Source organism: Indicator indicator, chromosome 15 (assembly GCF_027791375.1).
Source record: "Indicator indicator isolate 239-I01 chromosome 15, UM_Iind_1.1, whole genome shotgun sequence".
Classification (NCBI taxonomy): domain Eukaryota; kingdom Metazoa; phylum Chordata; class Aves; order Piciformes; family Indicatoridae; genus Indicator; species Indicator indicator.
Genome location: NC_072024.1, coordinates 11,557,356 through 11,572,028, shown reverse-complemented (window position 1 = coordinate 11,572,028; position 14,673 = coordinate 11,557,356). Strand labels below are relative to the sequence as shown.

Genomic DNA, 14,673 nt, shown 5'->3' with positions numbered 1-14,673 from the left:
TGTACTTAATCTCTTACTTTTTTTGCTATTCCATTTCCTCTAAATTGCTCTTTTTGGCTTAATTTTTGAACTCCAGTGAGGAACTTTCAGTCATTCCAAAGTAAATGTAAAAGTGCCTGATGTCGTGGTTCAGCAACCCTATGCTTATGCAAATTGGAAGCTGTCGAGTAATTTTAAAAAGCTCCTCACTGTGTAAAATGATTAAAACTAATTGGAGCACTTAATTTCTCTCCTCCACCCTCTGCTTTTTTGGAGTGCAGTCAAGCAGGTTTCTGGAATGCTGGAGCAGTTTTAAGATCAAATCAGCCTGTAGAGAAGGGTTGCATGTGGAAAAAAAAAAAAAAGTCCCCAACAAACAGTTTTATAGAAGTTGAAGCAACAAGACAGGAGGCATCTTTGCAGGACAGTTTGTATTTCCAGAATGAAGCTTCATCTCCTGGTCAGAGAGGGTAGAATTGTTACAGGGCACTTCTGGGTGCTCTTGAGAGCCATGTAGCTACTGGGTAGGAGAAGGCAGCTTTTCTTGAAGTAATGCTGTTCATGGACTGCCCATCATAACTGATTATTTATAAGATGAGGTATCCACTTAAAATTAAGTTCACTTCTCTAGTGGCAGCCTTGGTTCACCATGGTATCCTCATGCCTTCAGTGACTTTGGTGCTTTTGTACCTTGACAGACTGAAAGTACGTACCAGCTGAGTGCTCCATTCTTCAGCTTTCTTTAGAGGGAGTTCAGTGGTCACTTTTCTCCTATGGTGAAATGCATCTGGATTTCAATTCACTTTAAACTTTTCATCAAATCCACTTGCATTTAAATTCATCTTAGATGTAGTTTTCCAATACCATGTAAGTAGAAAGACAGTTGTCATGAAGCTAGATGAAGGAAGGTTTTTAGTTCATCGACTCAGGGCTTCGTTTTTTTTTTTTTTTTCACACATTCAAATAGTTTACCAAATCTTTATATGGTGACTGTTTGAATAGCTCCATTATAGCTGCAGAAGCACCACAAAGCCTTACTCAGAGGCTTCACAGGTTCGGAAGAAAACTTCAGTCAAGAAGTGCTGCTCTTTCAGAGTCTGCTTTCCCTTGGTTGGATTTTCACTAGCAAATCTGAAAGCAGATTTATATCCAAATGTGGAATTAACCTAACTAGAACCTGTGAAGTTTCCTGGCACATCAGAAAAGGCTGGGAGGTACTCTGCTAGCTGAGGCCTTTTGGAGTGTTTTCTCTCTGCCTCTTTTCTAATGTACATCGTGTATTCATCTGCAACAGCCACAACGTAAAACCCACATAAGTGTCTTCCTGTCATCAAGTTAACTTCATTCTGTAGCTTGCAACTCCAGAGCCCCTTTGGTAGTTCGTAAGGCTGCTAGGAAATGAAAAGCAATTCTGAAAGTTTGTTCCCATTTGAAAACTCACACATCAGCCTCTGGGTTACAAAGGAACAGCTGCTGGCTTGGTTACTCAGAGCGGCATTTTGCCACAGAGCATAGTCAGGGTGTTGCCGTGAAGTATGAGCCCAGATAAAACGCATGGCAGGTAATGCTCAAGTTAACATTTCTTTGTTGTTGTTTTTCCCCTTTAGTTTGTTGAAGTTGAAGGACAGATCACGTCATTAGTTGATCTGCACCCATCCTTCCTAAGGAAGGGTTACCGACGGGAAATCTTCATCGCTATAGTGTGTTTCCTTAGCTATCTTCTGGGACTAACTATGGTGACTGAGGTAAGAAGCACCAGTGCTGGAAATTACCTCCTTGTTTTCAGACCAATTCTAGCTATGGAGCTAGCCACTCAGAGCAGCAGTGTTCTTTAGACCTACAGATCATGTTTCATCCCCAGATCTGAAGGTGTTTTGAAATGGAGCTGTGCATTCCCCCTTTTGCAGTCAGAAGAACTAAGACATAAATCTCATTAAATGCAATCTGATCGCAGGTACTGATCAACATGAATATGGATAATAACATCTGCTCTAAATGAATATTGGAACCTTCATCAGAGCAGATTATGAATCCATCCAGTGCATGCAGGGAAAGAGATTTTAATCTTAGTTACAGAGATCTGAATCAATTAAATACCGCTGGATATATTCTAGTATGAACAAGACAGGAAAATGTTCCAGTGGCTGCACTCCTGTTATGATATTTATCTCCAAAATAAAATCCAAGCCAGATTTTTAGAACAACTGGGGCGATTGTGGGAGTTAAAGTATCACCTGTAACAGAGCTGCCTAACAAGCACAGTTTTTCAAGTAAAAGTTCAGGTATATGCAGTTCAGTGTCGTGAGGGCAGAGTCTCACAGCATAGTGTAAATAAATAAGGTTAGAAAGAAAAAAATTAACTATTCTCTGGGAAAAAAGTCCTTCCACTTAGTTACTAAATGAAGGCCCTCCCGATGAACTTAACTTCCATTTTTAGTATTTTGGAGGCATCAGTGTTGGGAGGTGATTTATTATTTCTTTACATCATTTGTTTCTATAAATGCACATCCTAAATACTTTTAAGAAGGAAAGATTCAAGTGTCTCAGTAGATTATACTAAGTGGCTTAATTTTGTTTAATCGTTGTCTTGTTTGGAATGCTGTAGTAAACATGCATATTCCCTGGGGAAAGTAATGATAAATATTTACCTTACCTACTTGCTTGATATTTTTTCTTCTTAGAGGCAATCATTAAGATCTGTTGCTGGATGTTGTTGAGAGCTGGGCCTGAAGTATTCATCTTTTTCACTGTCTATCACAATTCCAATCCATTGTGTCTCTCTTTTACAGGGTGGCATGTATGTTTTTCAACTCTTTGACTACTATGCAGCTAGTGGTGTATGCCTTTTGTGGGTTGCATTCTTTGAATGTATTGCTGTAGCCTGGGTTTATGGTAAGTGAGAATCCTTTCATCTGATACCTTTTGATGAGTCAGTGACAATTTTGCTAGCCAAACATTTAATCATCAGCCACCCCAGAATCCTCTTCCCAGCAACAGACACATGCCATTAATATAAATTTGCTCTGACCTCTTGGAGACAAATTTGCATGTGGGATGAAGCCAGCCACCAGTGTTTTTCCACGCAAAAATGAATATTTTTTTTCTATTGCTAATTAATAAAGGCACAATTAAGCATTTACATGCATTAAGTTTAGAGGTGAGAGTTGAAAGTTTGGCCAGCCGTGAAGCTTTCTGCTTGTCTCACAGAGAATTTCCTTTCAGAGCTGCAGTGTCCATGAGGGGCAAGCCAACCAAACAGAAAATACAATAAGAAAGCTGACAGCGAAGTGTATTCTGTCCTGTTGTTTTTAGGCAATGCTGAGTACCAAAATCTGACAGTAGCTTCTTTAGCTGCCTGAAACAGTAGCTGAAGAATCATCAGAAGATGTTTGCTGCTGAGGACTGTCCCTTTCCTTGGTTGTTTACGTACTCTGTCTCCTTAGAAAAGCAAAACAAACAAAGCCTTCATTTTGCATCAGTCAGTCTTCTGTAGGAACAGTGTACCATTTACTGTCACGTCCTTCCCATGGTGATCCTATGGTGAGGAGTGGCTGAGGGAACTTGGGTTGTTAAGCATGGAGAAAAGGAGGCTCAGGGGAGTCCTTATCCCTCTTGACAACTACCTGGCTCTTCACCCAACTAACAGGCAGTAGGACAAGAGGAAATGGACTCAAGTTGCACCAGGGGAGATTGAGGCTGGATATTAGGAACAAAATCTTCATCAGAAGGGTTGTTAAGCCCTGGAACAAGCTGCCCAGGGAAGTGGTGGAGTTGCCATCCCTGGAGGTATTTAGAAGATGTGTAGGTGTGGTGCTGAGGGACATGATTTAATGGTGGACTTGTTTGTGCTGGGTTAGTGCTTGGGCTTGATGATCTTAAAGGTCTTTGCCAAACGAAACCATTCTGATTTCTGTGACTACCCATTGCAGGCGCTGATAATATTTATGATGCCATTGAGGATATGATTGGATACAGACCTGGTCCCTGGATGAAATGGAGCTGGATTGTGATCACACCAGTTCTTTGCGTGGTGAGTACTGACTCGTGCTGTTAAGTCTTCATGGCGTCTCTGAGCTGCATCTTACTACTTCTCTTCAATAAAGACTGTTGCATTCAGAGGCCAAGTTGCAAAGAAGGGCTGTAGGTTTGAACACACCCCTCAAAGACATCTTCTCAGATGTTAGCTGTTAAGGTGACAGCTCTCTGCTGTGCCTGTGCAAATTGCAATTGGCTACTTTTGAATGGATTTTTCTTAGGTTTAGCAGAATACTGCATTAATGACGCAGAAAATTCACTTTCCAGAGAGCAGGCCCTACTTTAAGTGGTAGGGCTACTAGCCCATTTTAACAAAAAATCTTGAACAGTCTGAGGCAGGCACTCAGGTTGAAGTATTTAGTTTGCTGTGAAGAAGCTTCTTGCAATGTACAGCAAATATCTGAGCCCTGAAAAAGAACAGGCAGTGTACTGCAGCTGTTCAGCACCGTTGCTTAACACCCTATTGTCAAGCAGCAGTTCATCTATAAGCAGAAGCCGATGCTGTTTTGATAATTTAAAAGCAAGAATGACTTCCTCATTGGTTTGAAATACATCAGCTCTGCCTTGCACTGCCTGTCTTCCTTAGGGCCAGTGGCAGCACCAGAGCTCTACTGCTTTCAGCATTTTTTGAGCCTTACTTTGCTTTCCTTTCTCATCCACAGGGGTGCTTTATCTTTTCTTTGGCCAAGTACAAACCACTGACCTACAACAAGGTCTACACGTACCCAGACTGGGCAATTGGTCTGGGCTGGGTTCTTGCCCTTTCCTCCATGATCTGCATCCCTATGGTGATGGTCATCCGCATCATACAGTCAGATGGGTCGCTTATTGAGGTAAGAGCAACCAGTTGTGTGCCTACAGAAGAAAGGGAGCTTTAATTTAATGTGTTTTATAGAAGATAAGCACAATCCTTGGAAAACTGCCACCTTGTCCAGGCAGGGCAATGTTGGGTGCCTCTCCCACGGTGAATGCAAATAAGACTGTTGCAGATCACCTGTTCTTTGGGCAAACAGTAGAAACAAAGCAAATATGAAGCCTCAGTAAGAGGTTTGTCCTCAGACAAACACCAGGTGATTTTACTTGTGTGCCACTTGTGGATTTTCCAGCTTGGCGAATTGTTGCCTCTTTGTGCAGACAAGCACCCGAGGACAGGGGTGCCTCTGAGTGCCACCTCTCCCTATTGCAGCCTATGCAGACAAGGAAGCACCAGCTCACAAATCAAAGCCAGGGAATTTTGGGGAAATTTGGATCCACTGATGGGTTCTGTGTCTCTCAGACGTAACTTTTGCTCACGGTAGCTAAATCAAAGTCAAACCCTCCTGCCAGTGGGCTTCACTTTTTTTTTTTATTTTTATTTTTTATTTTTTATTCCAAATGAATCAAATTGGAACACTGGATCCAGATTGCCCTGATCCTTGGAAAACTTTGGGTCTGACTCAGACTTGACAGTGCAGATTCTCTTGAGTTTGGATTTGCAGGCAATCTCTCGCCCTTCGCAGTTCAGGGCAAGTTGTCCTCATCACTTTTTCTTTCAGTGGAAAGTCTTTAGAGGCTGAGCAAGCATGAAACTTAGCAATGCTCTTCTAAGGTTTCAGATTGGTTTTGTTTTTGCCTAATGAGACGTTCTTAAATGCAGCCCAGGGATTTCTTGGAGGAGAAAGTGGGACACTTCGGGTTAAGAAAAAAAGGCAGACTAGAATAAAAAAGAACATTTCCCAGAGAACAAATGCTTGCATTTGTTTTCCTCCAAGTGTTAATGGTCTTTTTCAGCTGTGGTCAGAGCTTTTTTATGAGTGTTTATTTTCCTGCCTACATTGTCACCATCTATTGAGAGACAAGTCTAAAAGTAGCCAAAACACCCTACAAAGACCATGTTAGGAGAGGAAAGAGAGTGAGTAAACACTGGTCAGAAGCCATTTAGTTTTTCCTTTGTGTACTGAGATGTAGGAGAGAAGTTGCCACTTGGCAATGAACGACTGGGCTAAAAGGCAGAGTTGTTTCTAAATGAGGAAGGAGAACACATAATTTGAGCAGCAGCTGCAGCACTGAAGGCCCAACATGCAGGATGCTGGATAACTCTGAATGCCCTCTCATGTCTGGCATGCATGCATCAAGCCAGGGTCTGCAGCTGAGCAAAAATTTAATGTGATGCTCCACAAGTCCATGTCCTTGCAGAGCCACACAGCATACACACATCCCTGATAGCCACCAACTCCATCCTCAGCTTGCCATATCCTCTATCCTGCACAGGGGAACACAAGGGGCCATAGTGGTGGGTTGAAATTACCCCCCAAAATAAAATTGCCAGAGTAGCCCAGTGGAAGAAAACTAAGCTGTATTTACAAGCACACTAAAAATCTAGAAATATGGAATGCAATTAATATCTACAAAATATACAATATTTACATATGTTTATAAACAGCACAAGGACCCCCCTGGACAAAACCAGGGGGCTACCAAGAGCTTCCCCCTCCCTGCTCCTTTCCCTTCCCCCAGCCCAAAGAAAGAGATGAGCAGAGTAGCTTGTTAGCCACAATAAAGAAATGCAGCCAAGGTCAGCAATAGCTAAGCAGAAGCACCAGCTAGTATCTGCTAGAGCAGAGAAACTGAAAAGAGAAAGAGTTAGTTTATACAACTGTGATGGTTTTAAGACTGTCTTTTTAATTTTTCTTCACAAAGTTCGAGCAGAGAAAGTGAAAGTATAAATAAATCACTATTGGGTGTAAGAAAGCAATATAATGACTATTCTAAACACCTCTATTGGAGAGAGAGAAATGTTTTAAGAACTACTGCTCAAAACAAGGCTGGGGAGTTGGGCAGTCTGGGACTCAGCTTGCTCGCTTGGTTTCTGTCTGCCTGCTTCTTCTTCTTTCCTGGCTGAAGATAACACACTGACCTTGACAAGCTAAGTCTAACAGCCTCTCTGCTTCTTGACTCTCTGCCTTCTGCCAGGGGGGTCTGGGAGGGGATTCCTTCTGGCTGGGGGGGAGGCCCCTAGGGAAGGCCCCTGGGGGGGAAGTAAAGGGGGCTTGGTTGTGCTTTTCTGTTGATTGTACATATTTGTAAATGTTGTGAATTGTGTATATTTGTACATATTCATTGCATTGCATCATAGATTGTAGATTTGCTTGTGAATACAGCTCTCATTTGCTTCCAGACTGAGCTAGCCTGGTTATTGTCGGTGTGGCATGGGGGTTTCAGCTCTCACACTGTTACAACAACTAACTTTTTGTTAGATAGCAGACCAATAGGATTATTTAGACCTTACCATTATTTTGCCTTTTACATCCAACGGTGATTTATTTACATTCTATCACTTTCTGTGCCAGAGCTGCGGAAGATTTTCTACCGCAGCCCCTTGCGTCTTCTAACCTTTGCTTTTTTCTTTCCTTCTTTCAGAGGATCAAAGCAGTGGCTGCCCCCAAGGAAGTGAATCGGTGGTCCAAAGAAACAGAGAGTGGCACCCCCTTCTGCCCCAATGGAACTTCAAATGGTGGATTGATCAAGCCAACTCATATCATTGTGGAAACCATGATGTGAGCTCTCTCTGTGAGAGGATAAACCTGCTTTAACTGCCGTTTACTAACCATAGATTCTCATAGGACCAGGTTTACAGAGCTTTATATTTGCACTAGGAGTTATTTTTATTTCTCACAGAGAAAGTTATTTTTTGTGTGTGGTTGTTTTCTTTTTTGTTGTTTTGTTTTGTTTTTTTTTTTAATATTTTGTAAGGTAATCACAGCAGATGTCTCTCTGTAGAGGGAGAGCTTTCATATCAGACTAGACATATTACAGGAATTTACTATTACTGGGTTTTTTTAAATATATATATCTTTATCTCTAAATATTATACATCTTACCACTTGAATTGATTGTCTTGCCAGCAATACATTCAAGTCTCAGAAAGCAATTTTAGGTGCTGGTATGGTTGGGAGCAGGGTAACCTACAGAACACACAAAAGGAGCTCTGTTGAGATACATGATTGGAAAAAAAAAAAAAAAAAGATGCTGTTTCAAGAGAATTTTCAAAGGTGTAGTATTTCTACCCTCTGGTTCAATTGTGGTAAATGACAGGTTTCAGGGTCACACCAGAGAAAGGGTGCAGCTGTCTTTAGCACAGTCCCTGAACACAGATACAGGCAGGTAGCTGGAGCAGAGAGTTTGCAAGGGAGGCAAAGAAGTTGGGTGTGAAAAGCCTTGCAGCCATCCCTTCCAAACAGAGCACTGGGACCTTGTCACACAGAGAGGAGGACTTTAGGAAGGCGTTTGCAGAATTTGACATGGTTCACTCTCTTAATTTATTTAATTTTATTTTTTAGTGGGTTTTTAAGTTTGGGGGGTTGTTTGTTTGTTTGTTTGTTTGTTTTCTTAAGTGAGCAGAAAGGTTGAGTATCTGCTCCTGAGTTTTCCAGCAAAGGATATTTTACTGTGGTGGTGGCACTGGTGTAAACCTGATTTCTTCAAACTGGGAGGGGCAACCTGTCCCCGGGGTAGCAGGGGCAAGCACGGAGGAGCTGAGAGGGGAAAGCAGCACCTGCCTTTGGGTGCTGCAGATGTTCACTTGCTCATTCATTTGCATGCTAATTATTGAACTTTGGTGTCAGGCAGAAAAATGAAAGAATCCCTTCTGGACTCTGACCATCCAAATGTCAACACAAACCAGGTCATCCTCAATGGGAGGAACAAACCTGCTCACCTACACCTGGTGTAACCAGTAACAGACACACTGTTAATAATAATAGTAATTCAGATAATAATATTAGTCAGCAAACAGGTGCTTTTCAACCATGTGTCTCAAAAACGTTTTGCCAAGTTCAGTAACCAGGATTTGCTTTATTTATTTATTTGGAGGGTGTTCATTGCTGTTAGGGCAACAGACAAAAGGAGTAAGTCCTTTGTCCCATGTTCCTATCTAGTAGCAGTGGATCTAGGGCCCACAGTCTTCTTGACCATCATTGGGTTGAAGCATAATTGTTTGGGGTTTTTTCTTAGGGGAGGGTGGAGGGATGCAGACATTTATTTATAAGGCATATGAGTCTTACCTGCTGAAGAAACAGGGCTTTCAGGATTTTAAGTTAAAGCAAAGGGATCATGTAACACTGAAATATCATGTGTCTGGTCAGAAGGGATTCTGTACTGTTTCAGTTTAGAGTGGGGAGTGAAATCACTCAAAACTGGTGAAGCCACTGCAAGGAGTAGATTTGGGAGTTCCATTTCATGTGGGCCAGATGGATGTTTCTATGGGGAATTGCTCCCTGAAAATTGTCCAAACCGTAGGCAAAAGCCTTTTGAAAAACAAACCAAAACAAAAACTTGATCAGGTTGTGCTGGGAACAGATTCTCTGGCAAAATTCAGCCTTTTCTTGTGGGCATTGTATTAGAGGAAGAGTTGTATTTTTTTTCTTCATGTGATACCACAGTTATGCTATCCAAAGGTATTTAGAGGAAATGCTTGATAAAAGCAGAGTTTCTATCTGTTTATTCTGCTGTCAGCTCAGTCTGTCAGGGCAGAGTTTGTAATTTAAACAGAAACATATCCAGTTCTTAACATTCCTACAGAGTAGTTTTATTTCATTTTTTTCTTGTCCCAAGGGCTAACTGACTACAGCAGCACAAACACTTGTTGATTAGCTTGCTGGTTTTCCTGTAACAGCAAAAGGGGTGGTTTAAAACTAAGAGATGGACCAAAATAATTTAAAATAAAATTAAAAAAAAAAAAAAGAGAGAGAAGAAAGTGGCTCTGTCAACAACTTCCCAAATCTTTCTAGTTTGAATTTGGACACATTTTTTTTCCATCAGATAGCTGAGCTGCACCAACAAAACCAGACGTCACAGAATTGCTTTTGTTTTCTTTTTCTGGTTGCTGTATTATGAGAGTTATAAATGAAACTTTTCCACAGCTGGAGATGGCAAACATCTTATGACACATGCTGGGCCAATGTCAATAGCCATCTGAAGGTCACAAAGGATCTGTGAGCTAGTGGGTGTCATCAGATGTGCCCAAAACAAAGAAACATTCATAAAGCTGATTTTTATTTTTTTACCTTTTTTTTTTATGAGTCTTTAACTATCAAAGGCATGGAAAAGTAATCAAAGATAACTCTCTTAATGGGCTTCAGCTTGGACCCTCATTTTTGTGTTACAATTAACATCTGCAGTAAATAGGCATGTTTGCCTTGATGAAGATGGAGTAGCAGGTTAGGGGCCGTCTAAATTAATGGTTTCTGTGAGTGCAGATGAAACATTGATGCTTGATTTATTTTTTTGTATACACATTGTCGTAGAACTGTGTTTGAGAAATAGTTTGGACATCATTTAGTGTATGTGTGTGCTGTAGAGTTGAGACAAGCTTTAGTTAGGGCAAAAGAAAAAATGGTTTGGCTACATCAAAGATGTCTCCAGCGAGTCTGATGGGTGTTTAGGCATCTCCTGCACTGTGGAGAGTGTCTTTGTGTGAAGAACCAGAGGGCTAATACTACACCTTTCATAGAACAACTACTAGAGAACCAGAACCCAGCCCCATTTCGATATGAACTGTGCCATTCAAATCAGTCTCTTCCATGTACCAAGTGAAAATGTCTTGCACATATGCAACAACATCCTTGAAGCGGTCTCCATGTCACCTGCTCTGGCCCTGCTGTGCTCTTTAGCATGACTGCAGGGGAGGGCTGGGACTCATGAAGAGCCAAGAAATTACTGTTTCTGGAAAACAGTTCCCCTCTCCCCAGTTCCCTCCCCTCAGGGGAAAAAAAAAACAATTAATTAATACTTCTTGTTTTTTTTCTGGGGATTGAGTTCCAATGAGCACACTCACGTTTTTACAGTTTGGGGTTTTTTTTGCTAACACTTTTATCAGATCTCTGACCTTTTCTTGGTGATAAATCTGCGTTCCAACGTGATTCTCTGCCAAATTTATTAAAAAAATCATTTTAAAAAAAAAGCCTGTGTTTTCTATCTGTTTGTGACTGCAAATACAACTGATTGTTCTTTCCTTCTAATTTAATTGTTTAAACACCTCTGACCTTTTTTACCTGTTTTATTTAAATCAATATGAATGCATCATAACTAGTCACAGATAAACTGGTTTGGATCCTGGGATAAAATTAGTGCAGTTTTGGTATGAGAGATCCCTGAGCTGAAAACTAGAATAAAACAAGACAAAACCCCACACTTTTCCATGTTCCACATACCTTTGTATTCAGGGGTTCTTCTGCACTTGACGACAGCAGAGTTTCAGCAATGTTCATTTGAAACAGACAGTGGAGATATGTAAAGGGGGAGGGTTTACCCCACAAGATTCTCCTATCTGTTTCTTATTTTTCTCAGCTTTCCAGAGTTTTTCAGTTCACCTGTAACTAGTTATGAGCTCACTGAATGAGCATCTGTTGTAAGGGACTTTACCAGGAGTCTGTATTTTGGTATTTAAACAGGATGATTTCATAAACAGAACTGGGGTTTATTGTTGTTATTGTTCTCATTTTCCTTCTCATCCATAGTTTTCCTTTTCATCTGGTCCAAACAGATCCACACACTTTAAAAAGTCCTCTTTAAAGCATGAGATGCAGTAGGTACACAATGGATTTGTTCTTGTGTTGTAAACCAAAATACAAAAGCCTTGCAGCTCTATTTGCCATCTAGACCAATGCTGATGGTCACCCTGCAGCAGCAGTGCAGCTCCTGGAGTGGATGAGAGTTAGGACTGATCTGCTGAAACATCTCAGAAAAACTGATTTTTTGCTGCTGTTCTTGGGGAAAGGAGGAGAAGAGGAAAAATAAGATAATAAAGGTTCAGCCTTACAGTTGCTGTAACAAAAAAAGCCCAACAATCACCAGCAGAGCCTTTAATGTCACCGTCAGGATAGCATCTTCTGCAGCTCTTTTCAGTCCCCTGGGCATCCTCCTTTCTCAACTGCAGATGCTCCTGGTTCCTCTTCTCTGCTCAGCATTAGATGAGTCAAGCAGATCTGAAGACACATGGACATTTCCATTCAGTAGGCCTTTTACAAGTCTCCTCCTAGTCTGGTTTTTATTTGCTAAGAAGATTGACAGTTTCAGTGAGGTCGTGCTTGTCACGCTTGGATTCAAAGCTCCCACTTGTTGCATCAATGGCAGAAGTCCATCCATGGGAGAAGGATTTGAACGTTTCTGAATAACTGATTATTAGCTTCCACATCTTGTGGTCACTGCAGGATCACTCACGGAGGCACAATGTATATAAAATGTTAAATAAGCTGTGTACTGAATGGAGTGGACAAGTTAGTTAAGCAGCTCAAGTACACTTGGAAGAAAGATGACTGACATCATTTTCAGGAGGTTCAATGGAAGTTGCTCACTTTCAGTGGTGGGAAAAAAAAAACAACAAAACAAAAAGAAACGACAGCAGAAAACAAAACCATAAACCTCCATTTAAGTAGACGAAATCTTCCACCCTCCTATGCATGCACACAAGTGGGAATGTGGTTTCTATTCCTAGGGTGCAAATCGTGTGTGTAACTTTTGCAGAGACGTTTAGGATGAGGATTTTAGGCATCATTTGCAAAGAGCCAACCTGCCAGGGTGTCAGAGTGGCCTTTCCTAAACTGAGGGTAGTGGAAGAAGAAAAGCAATGACTGTGGCCCCACCAAGGAAGCCTTAAGATTGGACTTGAAAATTCTCCTGGCTCTTTCTAAGTGCCACCTTGCACCTGCTTATGGGAGGTTGGGTGTGTTGTGACTTCAGGCAGCTGCCTTGAACTTGTTTTCTCCAAAATCAGCATACAAAGCCTTGTGGTTAGAATTGGGATGTAGTTGTGTAGTTGTGTATTTGCATGAGCAAAGTTCAGGAACTGTCTTTCTTAAAGATAAGAAAGAAAGGATTCACTTGATTCAGTGACACTTTACACCTAAGAACCCCATGAGCTGATGCATAGGAGACTTCCTAAGCTCCATAGTTCGGTCACATAAAATTTCTCTTTGGTATCAAGGGTCAGTTTGAGCTTATGGGAGAGCTTGCTCAAGAAAGACTTGAGCATAATCAGCACCAGCCCCAACTGGAAAACTGCCTCTTCCAGCCCCACACTCTCCACTGGATCATGGCTGTCTACTGCCAGAACAAAAGCAAGCTGTACATGGCCAGTGCTTCTCTGCTGGGGGAAAGAAATTAATAAAAAAATATAATTTGTTTTGATTAAAACATCAACAGAAAAAGTCAACATTTTGTGTCTGTGTTTTCCAAGCATCAGTGTGAACTGGTGATTTCAATTCACCTGTGTCCTAAAACAAGAGCAGAAAAAGCTCCAGACACCAGCTGACCAGGAAAAAAAAAGAGAGGCAAGCTTAAAAATGTTACTGGTTGAAAACACTAAGAAAACAAATCACTCCCCCTTGGAGGTGGGTTTGCAACTGGAGAAGAGCCTGACCCTGCTGGTAATGCTGGGCTAGTGAATAGCAGAGCAGACATGGGCTTGTTTTATCTCTGCTGTGTACTAATTTGAAAAATTGAATAAAGTGTCCAAATATAATCACCAGAAGCTTTACACAGCCCCAAGCTCTACGAATAAATCAAAGACAATTTAAAAAGGGGCGAGTTTTTGGAGGCTTCCTTGTTATGGTTTGACTCTGTGGTGCACAGCAGCACAGCACTGCTCACTTTACCATTTGTAGCACAGGAAACCTGTGGCCTGACTTGAGAAATTAGGTTAAACAATGGGGAAAAAAATAGAGGGTGGTTTTTTTTTTTAAAAGTGAAGCTTGATTATGCTAAGGAGCTGTGCATGTGTGCTTCTTGTGTGCATGCATATGTGGGGGGAAGGCTTTGGTCCTGTGCAAGTTAGCATGATACTTATTGTTTCTAAATATATCTGCTTCTACAGTTGAGATGTTTAAAAGATTTTTCTTTTTCAATATATGAAGAAAATAAATTATAGGAGAAAAAAAAAAGGAAAAAAAAGAGAGAACAGTGGCAAAATAATGTTGAGAGGTTGGGGAAAAAAAAAAAAACTAAAATAAAATCCTGAGGGGGCAAGTTGAATTATTTTGTCATCTGCTCCTGTCCTGGAAGCCAGCAACGGTCTCTCGACATTGCAGCATCCCAGTACTGTTCTGAAGTGCTCATTATTCAGTAGGATGTTGTTTTTCTCCAGTGTAATGTTGTGATTGTTACCTGATAACGTTGCCAGGGACTTCACATTGTAAGAGGTGGTCCATCTTGCTTGATGTGTTTGGCTAAAAAACAGTGGTGGGTTATTTTTTTTATTATTATTACTATTTAAATTCCTAGCAACTGTGACTACAGTAATGTGATGAGTAGCACATACAGCAAGGAGGTAGCAATGGCCTCCTTGAAAATGTCATCTGAACTTTTTTTTAAAAAAACAAAAACAACCAAAACAACACAAACTTAAAAATATTTTTAAAACATTTTAAAACATTTTGTGTGCGTGTGTGTGTTCCAAACCTGAATATTTGTATTTGAAAAAAAAAAAATTCCTGGAGTGTAATTTAATCCTAAAACCTCCCCTCTAGCCTTTGTGTATATGGTAAATGTTTGTATTTTGCAGTTTCTGTTTTGCTTTTTAGATAAATAAAATGTATATGGATATTTTTAAGCCATCTTTGCTTTTTTTAGATGAGTTTGTAATCACCTTATAACTGAAAAATAAAACTTTCCTTTATAAAGCAG

At 40.8% G+C, this 14,673-nt stretch overlaps 1 protein-coding gene across 1 annotated transcript in view; it reads left to right on the top strand.

The window, feature by feature from the left end:
* The window catches only part of SLC6A6 (solute carrier family 6 member 6), a 52,065-nt gene extending 44,377 nt beyond the window's left edge, over positions 1 to 7,688 (top strand). Inside the window, exons 13-17 of the mRNA XM_054387511.1 lie at positions 1,587 to 1,724; positions 2,769 to 2,871; positions 3,909 to 4,009; positions 4,677 to 4,847; positions 7,414 to 7,688. Coding sequence (XP_054243486.1) covers positions 1,587 to 1,724; positions 2,769 to 2,871; positions 3,909 to 4,009; positions 4,677 to 4,847; positions 7,414 to 7,554 — 654 coding nt within the window. The 3' untranslated portion in view covers positions 7,555 to 7,688. The remainder of the gene's footprint in view (positions 1 to 1,586; positions 1,725 to 2,768; positions 2,872 to 3,908; positions 4,010 to 4,676; positions 4,848 to 7,413) is intronic.
* The last annotated feature ends 6,985 nt before the right edge of the window (positions 7,689 to 14,673 follow it).